Below are 19989 nucleotides of genomic sequence, written 5' to 3' on the forward strand. Positions count from 1 at the left end.
TCTTACATTTCTGGAATATATCCCCTCCCTCCTGGGAATCCATCACCTTACTACATTCCATCACATTGGGTGTTCAATGAAGGCCATTTCAAGGCTATGTTGAGTATGCTTTTTATGATTTTCCAACTGGGTTGTTTTTTTAGTTCTTGTTTTATTTTAATATTTGTATGTATTTTAATTGCTTTTAATGTTGTGAGCTGTCCAGAACCATGTGCGTGAGAAGGGCAGCTTCATATGTTTTAATATATATAAATGAATTTCAACCTAATTCACACGTTTTAACAGCCTTTCCTTCCCTGTAATGCTTTCTAAGGGACAATGAGATACAATGGGACACTTTTATCACTAAAGTGGGAAGGAATTGTACCATGTTTTTAATAAATGTTATTCTTCACAAAATATGGGTATGTAAAAATACTTCAGAAAACATCAAAACCAGGCTTTAGAATTTAGATAGAAAAGATGAAAAGATTCCTGGATTGACTAAGCCATAACGTGGCTTGTTTAGCATTACAAACAAACCCAGCCACTACGTTTTGTAAAGCATATGGTTTAGTGACTGAATGAACCCAATCAAGCATGGTTTACTCAACAAACTATGACTAAAACAAATAATTTCATACAATAGGCAAATTCAAATATAATCCGATGCAGCCACTCGGATCCAGGGTATAGCTGTATAGAGACTGCAATTCAGAGTTCATTGCCAGCACTGAACCAACCTGAGAAACATTGCAATATTGACTTAATGCGTGTTTCATGATTTAGTTATGCTGGTACGGTTAATTGACAGCATGTAAAGCTGTATGTTTCTATTCCATCATTTCATTTTTTCAAGGACAGGTGACTTCAGCTTCACTCTTAGTTTTGTTGCAATGTTAAAAAAATGTTATGATGTTCAGATGTTGTACTAAAAGATAATGTTTTTATACGGTTGTGATTTAGAGTTATATGACACCCAGACCTTAAATGTTGTATAGTATGGCTTACAGCTTATTATTATTATGATAAGTAAACATTGCCATAAGTATTTTGTTTAGTAAATTATGATTATGATACGGGAAATGAACCACAGAACTGCCTTTTAATGCAAGATTGTTTAAAGGGTCAACATCCCCTCTCAGTGAGTGCACTAAAATATTAAATATATATTTATTCAACTGAATGCAAATTTATCTAGTTTCTTAAATAACAAAATAGAATAAATTCTAAAATAGCTGATCTCAAGAAGATGCCTGTTTCTAACAATCAGGATTTGCAATCAGCTTCAGCTTCAATTCCTCTTGAGATTAATCCAAGGAGAAAATGAAACATTTAAACCCTGCAGGATGACTGCATTTCAAGTGTAAGCCTAGTGGTGGGATTAAAATATGTGAACAACCGGTTCTCTGTGTGGATGCCGCTTCCAGAAGTCCATTCTGGGCCTGGCCAACAAAAAATTAGCTACTGGTAATGCCGAACTGGTACGAGCTGGTTAAATCCCACCACTGAGTAAGCCCCTCAGTTAAATTCTATACTCATCTAGCCAGACGTTTACAATTTCTCTACATATTTTTTTAAAATTTTATATGATCTAGGGTTTTGCACAAGCAGTTCAAAGTGGCCCATTTTAATCAAGAATCCCTGATTCTCTGGAAAGTTAAAAAAAAATAGCTTAACAACTAGCTAAATTAGAAACAATTAACAACTTGGTAACTTACAAGAGTCAGAAGGATATCTGTATGCTATTTCTGTTAAAGTATTCAATCTTCTCATGGTTATTGGGAGGCCAAAAAAAAAAAAGTCAGGATAATGGCTACTACCGTGCAACAAAACCCCTGTCTTTTTGAGTATCACATAAACATAAGGAAGTCAGGACTTCAATTGTGTGAGTGTAGCAACAATCTTGATTTTTTTTGCCACTGCTCCCTCACACCCCTCAGCCTCAATGAGAAGTCGGTCTCTGGTGAACATCTTTGCTTTATTTCATTCCTATGAAGTCCAGTGAAACCCTATCCAGAAAAACAGCATGACCAACTGAGATTTGGATGCCGTAAAAAAATTAATCAAGAAAGCTTGAAAAATAGGGCCTGACAGTGATGGGAGCCTGGGAAGAGAAAGTCACGGAATGGGTGCTTTAATAAGAATACTGTACAGGTAGTCTTCAACTTACAACAGTTCATTTAGTGACCATTCAAAGTTACAAGGGCACTGAAAAAAGTGACCTATGATTGTTTTTCACACTTATGACTGTTGCAGCAAACCTATGGTCACATGATCAAAATTCAGATGCTTGGTAACTGATTCATATTTATGACGGTTGCAATGTTCTGGGGTCATGCAACCACCTTTTCCGACCTTTAACAAGCAAAGTCAAAAGGGGAAGCCAGATTCACTTAAGAACTGTGTTATTAACTTAACAACTGCAGTGATTCACTTAACAACCATGGCAAGAAAGTTTGTTCAATAGGGCAAAGTTTACTTAACAATTGCCTCGCTTAGCCACAGAACTTTTGGGCTTAATTGTGGTCATAAGTCGAGGACTACTTATACTATAACATTGTGAAAAAATAATACTTACCTTTATATTAAGAGTAATATGTCTAAAGAGAAATGTCACAAGAGCAAAACAATAAAACCTTTGTATGTATTTTACTTTGGCATTAATCACCTTCTGTTTTTTATGTCAATATAAGTCTATGCTTAGATAGCCTGTAAAATTCTGTTTGCAGGTAAAGTCATAAAACAAATACATGCCCAACCTTATTCTAATTGCAAAGCAGAAACCGGATATTCTGTTGCTTCCTCTTATACTAGCCTTTCTTCTCCGAGACACAAACCAAATCCATAAGGAGAACAGCAAACAAAACTAACAGCTTAACAAATGGGGCTTAGAAATTCTACACCACTGAAAATCAAAGAAGCCCAGATTATAATGCTTGGACTTGATTCATCTGGGAAATCCACTCTTTTATACAAGCTAAAATGTAATGAAGTCTTCCTAACTGAGCCAACAATTGGTTTTAATGTGGAGATGATTAAAACATCAAAAGATATGACCTTAACAATATGGGATGTTGGAGGTCAGCAGAAAATGAGGACCGCTTGGGACAACTATTTGGAAGACACGGATTGCTTGGTCTACGTGGTTGATAGCTCTGACAAGCGGCACTTGGAAGAATCAAAGAAAGAGCTGGAGTATATTTTAAGACACGACAGTACAAAAAACGTACCGGTGGTTGTCCTGGCAAACAAGCAAGATCTTCCTGGAGCTCTGAGCGCTGACGAAATAACTCGGAGACTCAACATGAAGAAGCACTGCCAAAACCAAAACTGGTACGTACAACCCTGTTGTGCACTTACAGGAGAAGGACTCTCAGAAGCATTCCAAAAGGTGGCAAAATTTGCAAAATGTTGCATAAAATCTAAACAAGAAGGCTTTGCAATTTTCAAACAACTTTAAATTATCAATTCATAATCTGGATAATTAACCCATTGCTGGGGTAGAACAATAGTCTGTTCATTAACCGTCTGATTTTGTAATATGTTTTCCTAATTTTTTTTAATAAAGTGAAATATTTGTGACAGACTTTGGGCCAATCACTTATTTCTATTGGCCTTCAAAATTATTCTGTTGCTCTAAGGAAAGAAATATGATTAAATCCTGAAGTATGAAACTGCAAAAAAGAATAAAATCAGTCACAATATGAATGGTTATGGAAGCGTGTTCCATGTCATCATTTTGCATCCAACAATTATGTAATAATTAATGTAACAATTTTGAAGCTTCTGCAATAAGTAATTGGAAATGATTAGACAAAACCCTACTTGTAATTAGTACGCTATTAATATAAGATCAAATAAAATATAGATATGCAGTTCTTTCCTAAAGTTTATGTTAGCATATCTCCCATACAAAGATAAAATATTCAATATAATATATAAATAGTAAAAAAATATGTTTTATTTTAATTAAACCAGGTAAAGTGCACAAAAGGCTAAAGAATTTATTTTTTATTTAATTATTTGTTCTACAGCTGCCTAAAGTAATTATATCCCAAAACAAAACAGAGAAGACCTCTCATAGAAAATCTTTAATATAAAGTTTCTTTAATTTTCATAGCTCAATAGTATCCAAATTCCCTTTAAGAATTTATCTAGTATAAACATTTAACAGTAACTGATACCAGAGGTATTTTGCCCCAACTGTTTGTTTCCATGGACAAGAAATTCTCTTATAAGGTACGTTCACAAAGATCACAAACCACAGCAGTAGTTAAAAGAACCTGGGTTTTGTTTGTACAGAATCAGAACCTGGGTTTTGCTTAGTCAGGGAAACACATTGGTAATTTTGAAATACCGTTTATACTGGAAGAATGCAATGAGTGTTTGATGCATTGCTTTGTTGGGAAATGCTTCATAAAGCTTCTCATAAGTCTTAATAGGTATAATAATCTTTTCATTAGTGATCTGAAGTTCTAACTTTCAGTTGGCTTCTAACTGTCATAGAATATCATGATAATAAAGCATTTGTACCTATGAAGAGAAATGAACAGATATCTTATAGAGACATCTATTATGTCTGCATATTTTTAGTGTGTTGAAATGTAAATAGTCTGCGTTAGTTGAATTTTTCTCACTCCAGCCAATGGATGCAATGATTACATGGTAGCCAATTCATATTCTTGTTATGGCTTTCCTAAGTATAAAAGCAACACCATACCATTGTTTTTCACCCGAGTAATAATGGTGTGATCTGAGCCAACCCCTGTCTATCTCAATTCAGTGATGCCTAACATGTCAGTGCATAGTAGTTTCATTTTATCTTTTATTGTCTTGGATTTTCCTGTTTCATGCTTCTTACTCTCCATATTCCTATTATAATTTGCATAACTTCAGATTTTTCTGAATGGCAGTATCACCAATTAGACATCCTGAAGGCTTTAATCTGGCCACATCATAAATTCCATTAGAGTCTGAAAGATCCTCAGCTCTTCTTCAATAGTAGGATAAATGCCATCAGAGAGCCATTATCCAGCACTATACAATTTTATATTAATATTTTATATTTTCTATCCATGGGGTTTTCATTGTACAAATAGAGGTTTACCATGGTCTTCTCCCACACACATGAATGGATGCATTTGCCGTGGTCACTAAAATGATCATCTATCTCCAGTATCTATAAAGGGCTGCTATCTTTAGCTGGACAACTGGATGACCATCATGTCTTGAGTAACTCTGCTGGGAGTATATACTTTTGGTATACAATACCAATGTTTTTCATTCATCTCTGGCATAATAACACAACAAAGCAGGGCTTGGGGGACATATTTGATAGCAATTTCAATATGCACTAAATCAGATAAGATACAAGTAGTCCTCGACTTACCACTGATTGCTTAGCGACCATTCAAAATTACAATGGAACCCCCCCCCATATACGGTACGTATGAACTGGTTCCAAAGTTCTGACAGCTACCTGTCCTGTGGTCATGTGACCACATTTTGGTTATTCAGCATCAGAGCTTCCATTTACAACCGTTTGCAGAATCCCACAGCCATGTGATCTCAATTTGAGACATTTTTTGCTATAAACTGGTATTTACTTCTCAGTTCCAGCAAAAGTGCCCCATAGCAAACAATGGTTTTGCTTAACGATTCAGATTTACTTAATGACCATGGTGATTCACTTAACAACCACTGCAAAAATATCATAAAATTTGTTTGGTCGCATGATGACCCACAACCAACATGACTTACAGCTGAAATGAGTAGTCTCAACTGGTTATAAGTTGAGGCCTACCTATAGTACTGAAAGTAACTGTACTGTAGCATGCATTTTAAAGCACTTCAGACTGAGAATTGTTTGGTGCATGTATATCACTTACAGGTTACTGTAAGTGCCCTGTGCCCCATAAAAATAGCATTTTCTGAGCTTTAACATGTATTATAATTATGGTGTAATATTAATCAGATTTGAAAAAGATTTCAAAATCCTGACTAACAATGCTAATCATCATGCCAATATGCCCAACCATAGTTAAAGCCAAGAAAATTATATCAGACAATATTATGATGAGGAAGAGTTAAGTAAGATTAAAGGACATGTACGATACCCCAAAAGCAATTGCTATGGTGATGAAGCAATGCTATGGCAACATTACAAAGAGAAATGTCAGTATATACTCATGATAGAAACCTTAACCCATTGTATAAGCTTTGACAAGGGGAGATGAATCTTTTTTTCTTCCACCACCCGATAAGTGGAAAACAATGGATCTCCAAAGGTTGTAGACCTTCAACACTCAGCATACTCTACCACAGGCCAGCAACATGAGCCCCACCTTTTTCTACATACATTGTACATGGTACAAGCTTATGGCATGATACCATAACACTGCAAAGGGCGGGTGCCACCAGCCATAACAGCCGGTGGCATTGGACATTGAAACCTGACATTTGGAGAGTCACAGATCAAAAAAAATCAAAGACTACTATTTCCATCTCATCTCCTGAGAAAGGCACCTGTATCCTTTTTTAATGTACTGATCTGAAAGTCAGTTCCCTCTGCCCCACAGTTAAAAGAGGCAGATTTTCAATGTTTCCATATTCAGATCTGCAGTTCAAAGCATCCTTGGAAGAAAGGAGAATTGGTTTTGCCCCATTTTCAAAATTTAAGAAAGATAATCTAACAACTTCCAGGGAATAAATATCACCTCACCTTTTCCAAAAGATATTAAAAGGAATTTCACAACAATCTCTCTGGCTCTTTCACCCTCCTCAGCCCTCAGTGAGACTGTGATAATAATATTGTGAGACATCTTAGGCCTTTTACAACTGTATATTACAAAGCAACATCTTTCTGAATAACCCCGCCCCCCCCAGAAACTTGTATCACTTATGCTCCTGTTCATGTCATAGTGTAAAAGAGATGCTATACATTTACATTACGTACACAGACCACAGAGTCACATATGTGAGATATAAGTTGAATTAATTAATAAAAGAATTAATGAATAAATAAAGAAAATGCAGAGACACAAAAGAAAATAGCAACAACATGGTTTGGCATTATTGTTTAAAATAAAAGATAGTAAGCAATTAAATATTTTACCCAGGTGCTCTTTCTGGATCAAAACTTGGCTTCAGGTCTTAAAGGCATCAAAGCGGATTTTGGCCAGTGCTAGAGATGTAAGATTGTACTGATCAGTCAGCAAGAGTTGAATATATATATTTAAAACTCCGTATGTCCTGGAAAATCCATTAAAATCCACTATAGAAACACAGTATAATAAAACATGGCTTATGGATTCTATTGCATCTGATTCATAAACTATACTTTGGGTTTGAAATTTTCAAGTGACATGAGTTAATTTCTGCTGTATTTTTAAAATTGAAATCAAAATATATAACCTGCATGTTGTTTTCTTCTGTATATCTGTGTACTCACATTAGACACATAAACTACACTGAGACTTTTGGGATACCCTGTATAATACCGGTAAACTGTAATTGACTTCACAATTCTGGAAGATGAAAGAAAGACTGTTCTAAATGGATCGATCAGTATTGGTTAAGTGGAGCTTAATTCTCATCAGAATTGGCAAGAACAAAGAATTTAAAAAGATGAGAAGTCATATATAAATCCAAAGAGCACCTGCAAAATAAATAAAAATCCATTACAGAATTGTATAATGCTAACTATATATCCGTAGAAGTCTTAAGTATACAACACCGTGCTGATCTCATCCTCCACTGATTTTAATACATTTCTACAATTGAACAATAATTTAATAGACATTGCTCTGTATTCATCTTCCACTTTGCAATGTATCGTCAAGCTTTTTTTTCCCTGCTGTGCTTTTTTCCTCTTACCCTGCTTCAAGTCCCTCTCCCTCTTTCTCCTGTTTGTTCCCTGAATCCAAGATCACACAGCACCAAACTCTCCTTTTATTTTTCATCATGTTCCTTCCTATTGGTTGTGCACACTTCTCTTCCTTTCCAAATCAAATCTGGATTCAAAAAAGAATGAAGTCCTTTTAGAGCAAAAGCCGAGAGGAGAAGAATTAACCAGTCTTCACTGCTGCACTCTTCGTTTTTTTAAAAAAACCCACACTCCTATGTTTCCTATTATATGTCTTCATACAACTTGCATAATAAAAAAATGATTGGCATACATGTGGCCCTGTGCTGTGGTCACATGGCATGTTAATTAGCCTATCCATATAAGAATGTCTGTATCACATTTTTATTGTGTGACTAACCATTTTTTTATTGAAAAGTTTTATAAAAATTACAATATTATCCCATCCCCAACCCACCCCTAAACCCCCCTCCCCCTCTTCCCAAAGCTGATTACAGGGTTACAGATATATAATAATCATAATCTAACTAACATTAACCAACTATATAAATAACCAAATACATAATGCACTTTAACACCCCTATAACATAATTACAAGCAATCTAAAAGTATCCAAATTATACTAATACAATAGTAATACCATATAATTAAAACTAATAATAAAAAAGAAAAGAAAAAGGAAAATTGCCATTATAATAAATTATAACAATCTAAAATTTACTCATAAGCTAAATGGAACTTTTTAGTCCCATATTTTTTCTGAATATAATCTATCCATCTTCTCCAAACCGAAATGTATCTTTCTTGTGAATGATCCTTCAGATAAGCAGAAATCTTAGCCATTTCTGCTAAATTTGACACTTTAAGCGTCCATTCCTCTATAGCAGCATTTCCCAACCTTAGGAACTTGAAGATGCGTGGACTTCAACTCCCAGAATTCCCCAGCCAGCATAGCTGGCTGGGGAATTCTGGGAGTTGAAGTCCACGCATCTTCAAGTTCCTAAGGTTGGGAAACGCTGCTCTATAGTAGGCAGGCAATCCTTCTTCCAATATTGCCCTACCAATAACCTTGCAGCTGTTATCAAATTCAACATCAAGTTAATTTCTTTAGTATCACAATCTGTTGTTGTTGTTGTTGTTAGTTGCGAAGTCGTGTCCAACCCATCGCGACCCTATGGACAATGTTCCTCCAGGCCTTCCTGTCCTCTACCATTTTCTGGAGTCCATTTAAGCTCACGCCTACTGCTTCAGTGACTCCATCCAGCCACCTCATTCTCTGTCGTCCCCTTCTTCTATTGCCCTCAATCTTTCCCAGCATTAGGCTCTTCTCCAGTGAGTCCTTCCTTCTCATTAGATGGCACAATCTGTAATAACACCCAATAAAAATGTGTGACTAACCATTATATAGGTAGTTATACTAGTCAGTGTTTCCAATATTCAGTTTCTCTCTGAGTTCTTTTATAATCCTTACTACCAACCTAGAATTGGCCCCTGCATATAAAGTCCTCCTTTGTTGCATAAATTATTACTAAACTGTTATATACTGGGTTCTGTGCTTGATTGAATAGACGAGGCGAGTGAGTTCAGCAAGAATCATTCTTTATTTGCTTACAGCAGACATGTCAAACACAAGGCCCGGGGGCCGGATCCGGCCTGCGAAGTGGTTTCATGTGGCCTGCGAAGCCATCCTGGAAACAGTGAGGGAACGGCCCCCACAGCCTTGGCCCGGGCCCAGAGACCCTCCTTTTGCCAGAGACCCTCAGATCTGTCTCACTCTTGCCCAGGCCCCCATAGGCACCATTGATGCGAACGATGTAGAGCTGGCCATGCCCACCCAGTAGGCCACGCCCACCCTGGTCATACACACCCAGCCCCTTGAGGGCAACTGCAATGCTGATGCGGCCCTCAATGAAATTGAGTTTGACACCCCTGATCTAGTCCAACCCCCTGCTCAGGCAGGAAACCCTATACCAGACATGTCAAACACAAGGCCCGGGGGCCAGATCTGGCCCGTGAAGTGGTTTCATGTGGCCTGTGAAGCCATCCTGGAAACAGTGAGGGAACGGCCCCCACTGCCTTGGCCCTGGCCCAGAGACCCTCCTTCTGCCAGAGACCCTCAGATCTGTCCCATTCCTCCCCAGGCCCCCATAGGCACCCTTGATGTGAACGATGTAGAGCTGGCCATGTCCACCCAGTAGGCCATATGCACTCTAGCCACACCCACCCAGTAGGCCACACCCACCCAGGCCATATCCACCCGGCCCCCTGAGGGCAACTGCAATGCTGATGCGGCCCTCAATGAAATTGAGTTTGACACCCCTGGCTTACAGGAACTAAACTGAGAAACAGGGCTGTGAATGCAGCTATTTATACCCTGGCCCCTAGGTGGCAGCCAATAGGTTTAAAGCAACCTACTGCCGCCCTAGAAGCAGCCAATGGCGGCGCTGGAGACGGGTTGTCTGAGGAGCTGGGAGCCGTTAGCCAGCTTCCCTGCTTAAACAACTTTCCAGCAATTAACCACACGTGATACTCTTTGGTAAGGCAAAGCCCAATACATTACACTAACCTAGCCGTGAAACATGGTTTTCAAATTACAGTGGCTGGAATCACCCAACATACTATCATATACGTTAACTAGGCCTTTATCAACTCTCAGGAAAGTAATCCATGCATCCAGTGAAGAGGACTGCAAGTCATAAAAACTTTTTTGCCATAATAAATTGGGTTTTGCTTTTTGCAGAAAATGTACAATATCATTTGATAAACATTTTATAACTTCAACACTATAATATGTGGTATGATTAAGAGCTTTGACATTTATGGCTTTATTGCTTAAGACAAATGTTGATCTACTGATTTTGAAAATATTCTCAGATGTTATTCATTATTTATAAATGCTTCTATGTTGTTTCAATTATTTCACCTCTTAGATATCCACAAGCGATAAAAGAGTATATTAATAATACAATACTCAAATAATCAAAATTTAGCATAATAATGTAAGCCATAACAATTTATCAGCCTGCAATTTAATTGTAAAGCATAGCAAAGTCTAGCATCAGAATCTATGGCTACATCCTGGCTTCTTCTGACTTCTGACACCTTGGTTCCTGAAATCACATTTTCAAAGGCTCCTCCCAGGAATGGGAGCACAGTCTTCTATTTGTTGGGGGGGGGATTTTCCATAGAGACGAGCTCCTGCAGAAAACATCTGCAGGAAGGTGACAATTCAGAAACCAAACTAGCCGGCTCTCGTGCTTAAGACAAGACTTAAACTCTGTCTCCCAGTTTCTAGCCTGGTGTCTTAATCACTAAATCAAACTGGATCTCAATTTTAAAAAGCATCCAATGACAATCTTGGGAAATGGGACAATGATTGGATCCTGCTTTGTTATATTATTCAGTTGGTCAGTGGTGTATTTCTTTGGTGTCCCATTTAAGGTTCTTTCCATTGTGAAGTTAGCAGTACTAGTAGTCCTTGACTTTCAACAGTTTAATGACCATTCAAAGTTACAATGGCATTAAAAAAGTGACTTATGACCCATTTTCATACTTATGACCATTTCAGCATCCTCATGGTCAATTCAAATGGTTTGCAACTGACTCGTAGTTATGATGGTTGCAGTGTCCTGGGGTCATGTGATCACTTTTTGCAACCATCTGATAAGCAAAATCAATGGGGAAGCCAGATTCACATAACAACCATATTATTAACAACTGCAGCGATTCACTTAACACCTGTGGTAAGAAAGGTCATAAAATGAGGCAAAATTCACTTAACAAATGTCTCACTTAACAACAGAAATTTTGGGCTCAATTGTGATCATTGTAAATCAAGGACTACCTGTAATGAGAACTACAGCCTTGCTCAAAACTGAAAGAAAACTATATTAATATAGTTAGGACCAAGCATATTATGAAGATTCTGGTGGAACATAAAAGATATTTGGGAAAGAGAGAATCACAAGATTCAGAAAGCCCAGGGAGACTTCAATTCCAGCACAATATTCGTTCCTGTTTTGGGTTCCAGCCAACTGTGCATATGCCATTACATCTCTTCAAACATCATTTGATAGCCTTATGATCCCCTTTAACAACATGAACAACGAAATTACAGGTTCAAATTTGATGATTCCACCAATCTTCAAATGGCTTCCTCTAGAGCATGGGTGGGGAACCATGGCCGTTTTATGACTTGTAGAATTGCTGGCTCAGGAATTCTGGGAGTTGAAGCCCACAAGTCATAAAAGCAGGGCTTTTTTCCTCATAGAACGCTCAGAACGGAGTTCCGGCACCTTTTTTGGATGGAACCTTGTAGGGTAGGCAAGGTGGGTTGTATGACATATGTGAGTTCTGGCACCTTTTTCTTTTACAAAAAAAGCACTGCATAAAAGTGCCATGGTTCCCCAACTCTTCTCTAGGGCATCATCAATTCTACTTTGGCCACATAAAGTTCTATGTCCAGAAAACACATTCACTACAGTATTACAATGTAGAATACATAGATACTTGAGTGGTAATTTAAATTAGTTATAGCCTTTCAAAAGAGCACCATCTGGTGGCTCATTAAATTCCCTGGTTTGAAACAAGCAAAAAACCAAAACAAAACCCGGTTTAAAATGATGAAAGTTCAGTAATTTTAATGCTTATTGAAACTATACTCTGCAAGATTCACTGAGCAATTATGTCTATTAATTCAAACAAATGAAATGGTGCTGCTTGTTAAAAAGTTTGACAAGAATTTCAGTGGTTATTTAGAAAAATAATAAGGCATAATTCCTAGTGTCCAAATGATGTTGTTCTTGTGACAGAAATACAAAAGGTAATTACTATCATCTTCTTCCAGAAACATTTTAGAACTTCTCAGTCCAATCTACAATCTGGTGGTTTTTCATCCAAAGCACTTCAATCCTGTCCAATCCTACTGTTTTCAAAAATCATGGTTTGCTAGATACAGGTAGTCCTTGACTTACAACCATTTGTTTAGTGACCATTGAAGTTACAACAGCACTGAAAACAGTGACTTATGACTGGCTTTCACACTTAGAACCGTTACAGCATCCCCACGGTCATGTGATCAAAATTCAGACACTTGGCCACTGGTTCATATTTATGATGGTTACATTGTGCCACGTTATGTCATCATCTTTTGCAACCTTCTGACAAAGTCAATGGAGGAATCCAGATTCATTTAACAACTGTGTTGCTAGCTGTAGTGATTCACTTAAAACTGTGGCAAGAAAGGTTGTAAAATAGGACATTCACTTAACAACTGCTTCACTTAGCAGCAGAAATGTTGAACTCAGTTGTGGCCATAAGTTCAGAACTACCTGTATTACCATATGCTGTTTCTGACAAACTGCTGTGTCCTCAACATAATTTGTTGCATGAGTCCCTGTTCAAATATTTTGAATTTTCTTAGAGATCCTGAATATATGACTTAAAGGCCAAACCCGGCCTTTAAAGTATGCTAAATTGTAATCATGCTTAATGCCTGCAAGATGATCAGAATACCATTTTTTTTTCTAATCAGGCTTTTGAACATTACTGTTCTTTATTAATTTGCTTTTTTATCTTTTTATTTGGTTTTCATGCTTGCTAGTTATATTGCTGCAATGATAATATGATAGCTCAGATTGTTTTCTAGAGATAGTGGCACCGTTCAGCAGGATAGCAAATGGATGAAATAAAATAATGGTAACAAAACCAATAAGAATTTTTAAGTACATGAAATATACTTGTAACCAGGGATTTTTTTGTCATAGAACGCTTAGAACGGAGTTCCGGCATCTTTTTTGGATAGAACCTTATAGGGTAGGCAAGGCGGGTTGTATGACATATGTGAGTTCTGGCACCTTTTTCTTTTACAAAAAAGCACTGCTTGTAACTGCAGAACACTAAAGAAAAGCTTTTTTCCTTTCTCTGCAGCATTTTTGCATAGAATGCTTAAGAAAACAAGAGTCATAGAATTTAAAGAATTGGCTGGAGTGTAGCACTGAGTTAAGCAGAAGGAGTGGGGAGAACCAGGCTGAGAAACTGCCCCATGTAGGGCTACAGTCAGCATGCTACAGAATTTAGAACGTAAAAATAAAAGGGGATTGGTAAATATTGGAAGCACTCATCAAAGATAGTGTAGCAACAAATTATTACAGTCTTTACCAATATGACTCACCAAGCTGTGCAATCCACTCCAGTAATATTGGAGGGAGGGGGAAGGAATAAAACTGGAAAAAAAACCTGTATAGCTTTTTCTATGTAAAGATTATAGTGATAGCAACCATTGATCCTGATGATGAAGGTAACTAAAGCACTCCTCAAACATGTATGAATAATACAAACAAAAAGAAGAAGAATATTTTCCTGAAATTTGCCTGGACTTGCTTTTGCTGCTGAATAGCAAATTCACAGCCATTGCTGGTCCCTGATCATTTTTCTTTCTCAATTCACATTTGCAGCAACATAATTTTATCAGTGCATTTGGTAGCTTGTGAGCAAAGCAGTGATTTGAGAAAGAAAATGAAAGTCCACTTTAAAACTTTGTTTACTGCTCCTGGCATCTGTGCTATGTTTAATCAAACATAGTACGTTTTGGTGATTTCTTTTAATAATAAGTCCTTAAAATAAATGCATACATAAGAAGCAAAAAGTAGGCTAATGTTTTGTCCTAAGCCATGATGTGGCTTGTCTATTGTTGTTTCAGCATGATTCATCAGACCATGGTTAGGCAAACGTTGCTTCAAGACTGTATGAGAATCCAAATACAAATCAGTATTAAATATTTGCATTAAAATATATGCTAAATGTAGCTCTGATTTACATTCCCAGCGCAACTGTCAGTATCTGGACTTGTAGTTCAGCTGTGAAGCTGGTAGGAAAAAATTAAAAAGTTCTTGTTAAGAGATTCACCCATCTCACACTGTTCTTTCGGGTTGCTGCTGAGTTAATGAATACATTTGCTCAGGAATCGTGTTTGGCTGACTCGTTCTGGTTTTTAGAAAATTTGTTAAGTCATATATCTTGTTAATTTTAGTATTAAGTTTAATTTTTTATTTTCTTCTTAGAACATTGGTTTTAGTGGTTCCTTTTATTGGTGAAATGACTTCCAGGTGAAACAAATGTTTTTGGTTTTTTAATTTTATTGTCTTAAGAATTGAAAAGGAGTACAAATGAAACCATTAATCCTGGGCACCACAAAAACTTTCAGTAGAACTAGAAAGAGGTGGCATTTAATATATTTCAATGCTTTATTTCTTCCATAGGCAAATTTTCTATTTCACTGGCAGTTACGTACGTAACAGCTGTAATATTACCCAAAATTATTAAACCTATTGGCTTTAAAGATCATTTACGTACCTAAAATAGTAAACGTTTTGTACTGAACTGGTAAAGATGGGATATGCTTGGTTGTTTTGCATTTGTAATATAATAACACAGGGCTACAAATATAAAGAACATAATAAAATTGTTCAGATTTAGTATACATTCTGATTACCGTATATACTTGAGTATAAGCCGACTCGATTATAAGCCGAGACCCCTAATTTTACCCCCCAAAATTGGAAAAAGTTGGTGACTCGAGTATAAGCCGAGTCTTTTTTTCTGCTCTTGACACAACCTTTAGTTTGAAAGCAGCTTCGTATGACCTGCGTCTTTGTTTTGGTGCAGGAGTACTAGAAGTACTGGGCTCCGGGTGTTTTTCCTAAGCTTGACCGGACGGAGTGGCGGTGGGGGGGAAAGCGCCGGCGGGTGAGGCACCGGCCGGCGCTTCCCCCCCATCTCTCGCTTGCCCGCTGCCTCGGCCGTTCCGCCCCCAACTCACCGGCCGGCGCTTCCCCCCCATCTCTCGCTTGCCTGCTGCCTCGGCCGTTCCGCCCCCAACTCACCGGCCGGCGCTTCCCCCCCCATCTCTCGCTTGCCCGCTGCCTCGGCCGTTCCGCCCCCAACTCACCCGCCGGCGCTTCCCCCCCCATCTCTCGCTTGCCCGCTGCCTCGCCCGTTCCGCCCCCAACTCACCGGCCGGCGCTTCCCCCCCATCTCTCGCTTGCCCGCTGCCTCGCCCGTTCCGCCCCCAACTCACCGGCCGGCGCTTCCCCCCCATCTCTCGCTTGCCCGCTGCCTCGCCCGTTCCGCCCCCAACTCACCGGCCGGCGCTTCCCCCCCATCTCTCGCTTGCCCGCTGCCTCGGCCGTTCCGCCCCCAACTCACCGGCCGGCGCTTCCCCCCCATCTCTCGCTTGCCCGCTGCCTCGGCCGTTCCACCCCCAACTCACCGGCCGGCGCTTCCCCCCATCTCTCGCTTGCCCGCTGCCTCGGCCGTTCCGCCCCCAACTCACCGGCCGGCGCTTCCCCCCCACCTCTCGCTTGCCCGCTGCCTCGGCCGTTCCGCCCCCAACTCACCGGCCGGCGCTTCCCCCCATCTCTCGCTTGCCCGCTGCCTCGCCCGTTCCGCCCCCAACTCACCCGCTGGCGCTTCCCCCCCATCTCTCGCTTGCCCGCTGCCTCGGCCGTTCCGCCCCCAACTCACCCGCCGGCGCTTCCCCCCCCACCGCCACTCCGTCCGGTCAAGCTTAGGAAAAACACCCGGCGCTACGATTGCGCTGCCGGGCGGGCGACCGGGCAAGCCGGGCGCAATACCTAGCTAGCTCTCAGGGTTTCCGAAAGAAAGGCGGCTGCTTACCGTAAGTAAAGGCTGGGAAGGAAAGCGAAACGTAAGGCGCTAGAGCGCATGAAGGAGGCAGGCGCGCGCCCAGTCCCGACGGGAGCCCAAGACACGTGAGGTCAGCAGTCAGCACGAAGCCATCCCGGCGGGTGAGTTGGGGGCGGAACGGGCGAGGCAGCGGGCAAGCGAGAGATGGGGGGGAAGCACCGGCCGGCGAGTTGGGGGCGGAACGGGCGAGGCAGCGGGCAAGCGAGAGATGGGGGGGGAAGAGCCGGCGGGTGAGTTGGGGGCGGAACGGGCGAGGCAGCGGGCAAGCGAGAGATGGGGGGGAAGCGCCGGCGGGTGAGTTGGGGGCGGAACGGGCGAGGCAGCGGGCAAGCGAGAGATGGGGGGGAAGCGCCGGCCGGTGAGTTGGGGGCGGAACGGGCGAGGCAGCGGGCAAGCGAGAGATGGGGGGGAAGCGCCGGCGGGTGAGTTGGGGGCGGAACGGGCGAGGCAGCGGGCAAGCGAGAGATGGGGGGGAAGCGCCGGCGGGTGAGTTGGGGGCGCAACGGGCGAGGCAGCGGGCGAGCGAGAGATGGGGGGGAAAGCGGCGGCGGCGGTGAGTTCGCGCCCTCCCACCCTGCCTGCCCCCTGGCCGGTGCCTTCGCCCCGCAAGCCCCCCCGACTTGCCCGGAGGAAGCGGCGGCGGCGCAGCGCTGCGGGCCGGGAGGGGGGCGTGGCGGGGGCTGCCCCTCCTGCCGAGGAGCCGAGCCCGGCGGCGTGTGTGTGTGTGTGTGTGTGAGACCCGCAGGAATGGCTAGTTGCGTTTCTCTGTGTGTCAAGCCCCGTGGGCTCGACACACAGGAAGGGGGGGAATGCCGGAATGCCGCTTCCCTACCAGCCATTCCCGTGGGTCTGACACACACACGCACGCACGAGGGGGAGAAACAACGCTGGACTGCCGCCAGCTCTGCAAGGCTCTGCCGCTCCCTTCTCTCAGCAGCCTGTTCCGAACGAAGGGACAGTTCTTTTTTTTGTTGACTGGAGTATAAGCCGAAGTGGAGTTTTTCAGCCCAAAAAGTGGGCTGAAAAATTCGGCTTATACTCAAGTATATACGGTAATACTGTGAAATTCAATTACATTATTTTCTGCATCAGGAGTGTCCATACATGAGTAAAATGTCAAGATGATGGTCATATCCATGTGATCTAACCCTTGTTCTTCATTATTTGAATTAAGATGTTTTTAATCTTTTGCAATCAAAATTTACCAACTTATTATTTAGTTCTGGAATGACAAGAATACAAGATAGTGTTCATATATATAATTATGTGCTCAAGAGAAGATATTTTTATTTAATCAATTGATTTATATGGTTGCAAATCTTGCAAATATGACTCTGGACAATTAACAACACACTGAAACAATAATATTATGAAAAGGTATTTGTATGATCATTGGTAATTATTGTCAATTAGATGTTTGAGTTCACACGCAGAAGGCTATCATTTTATACATGAATGTTCACAAAGGCCAAGATAAAATATTTATTTATATTTATTATTTAAATTCTATTTAAATATTATTTAGCATTTAATATATTAATATATTATTTACTAAAGACATATATTTTATATATTTATTATTTAAATATTGTTGTTAAAACATAATTCTAAATTGTTTCTAAATATTACCCTACAAGTGTTTTTCAATTGGCTTCTCTGTGGATACAATGATACAAGTTCCTTCCTCCCTCTGTCAAAACTGGAAAAATGTGAGATTAAAAATCATGAATGTAAACTTTTAGTTCTTCCACCTTGCACTGGTATTTCCAGATTTTAATAGATGTTACTGTACATCCAAAAGTAAGTCAATGATAACATTGCATAAATAGCAACACAGCAATTAATTATTAATTCCAGAGATGTAAACATATTTAATTAGATTGTATAAATTAACAGTAAATTATAAACTAATCCTTAATTCAGACACATTATAAATAATGTATGGCTAAATAGAGGAAAACAAAGTTCTTGTTATGGCTGAGTAGGCTGAAGTCAAAGTACTTTTATTCTTGCATGCCTTCTAGCTGATGCTTGCTATTGACTCTCTGAAAAAAGCTTTCTACAAAAGAGGCTTTGGGTGAACGTTTTACAGAGACACATCCTATAGATTGGATTGGATTATATCAGGGGTAGGCAACCTTGGCTCTTTTATGACTCATGGACTTCAATACCCAGAATTCCTGAGCCAGCACGAGTCATAAAAGAGCCAAGGTTGCCTACCCCTGGATTATATTATTCCTGTGTGACAAATGTATGGCTGACATGCAAAGCTATTCTAAGAATTAGTTTAGAAAATTAAATAGAAAATAAGATTTTCAAACAGAGAAATTATACTTTAATAATGTTATATTGCAATAGTGGCAAATACTACTATAGTGGTGAAATGAACCTTCACCCTCAATATTATATTGGAAATGCCCCAATATATTTCTATCATAGAACCAAAACAGGCTAAATTTCTGTTTAATTTTCTAGAATGGTATTTTTCTATGATGATTTGAATAAATCCCACAAGAGATTAAGGGGTAAAAATTATTGCATGCACTCAGCCATTTGCTTCCTTCCATTTCATATACTGCTTATCCCCTCTTACTGGCTGTACAAGACTCTTGAGATACTAGAAAATAGAAACTATACATCCACACTCATTGGGAAAAGGGAAGAAGAATCTGTGGCTTTTATCTGTCATCAGTTTTTATAAGGTTTTAGAAGCAACTATGCTGCCAAGATACCTAACAATGAAAAAATGGCAAAAGAAAACTTGAGAATCAAGGTCTCATTTGTGAAATGGAATGGCAAAACAATTATGTTTAATTACAGGTTGCATTGCTTTCATGTTTTGTTTCTGGGTGTTCCTTAAACTTTGGTTGGGCCAATGCAAAAGAACCTAGTATATGAGGCACATTCAGGTTCATTTCACCTCAAAACAACTGTAGATTACATTGTTATACTAAACAACTTTAAAGACAGTTTTTGCTTCAGTTAAAGCACGAGTTTGTCTTTTAGAATAGATGACAAAAAGGCATTTATTCTGGACAGCTGAAATTTCTCTAGTAAGAAAAACGGGTTTTGAACATCACAGTGGGCCCAAAATATAGTTTTGATAATACTATACATAAAGCCACACTGGCCTATTAAAAAGTTTTCAAAATAAGCATCAGAAAATATCACTAGTGTAACAATAATAGTATTAAAACCCTGATATGGCCAGTACAATTGCCACTTACACTGATCTTCTGGCCTCCTCAATACAAAGATGAGTAACTGTTTAAAGAAATCAATATGGTGGAAGAGATGAAGAAAATGTTCAAAACTATTTAATTAAAAATATGTTAAGAACACTTATACCCAAGTCCTAACTCCCTCTTGAGTCGCATCCGACGCTACACTTTTAACGTTTATGTATTTATCCTGAAAGCCACCCGCTCATTTAGGAA

The 19989-nt window shown here is 39.8% G+C and overlaps 1 protein-coding gene across 1 annotated transcript; it reads left to right on the plus strand.

Moving 5' to 3' along the window:
• The first annotated feature begins 2750 nt into the window (after nucleotides 1-2750).
• On the plus strand, nucleotides 2751-3860 carry ARL14 (ARF like GTPase 14). Its single transcript, XM_083363250.1, has one exon. The coding sequence runs from the start codon at nucleotides 2864-2866 to the stop codon at nucleotides 3440-3442; it is 579 nt and encodes a 192-aa protein (XP_083219376.1). The 5' UTR covers nucleotides 2751-2863; the 3' UTR covers nucleotides 3443-3860.
• Nucleotides 3861-19989: the final 16129 nt, after the last annotated feature.

The sequence above is a fragment of the Vipera ursinii genome (assembly GCF_947247035.1).
Source record: "Vipera ursinii genome assembly, chromosome: 5".
Lineage (NCBI taxonomy): Eukaryota > Metazoa > Chordata > Lepidosauria > Squamata > Viperidae > Vipera > Vipera ursinii.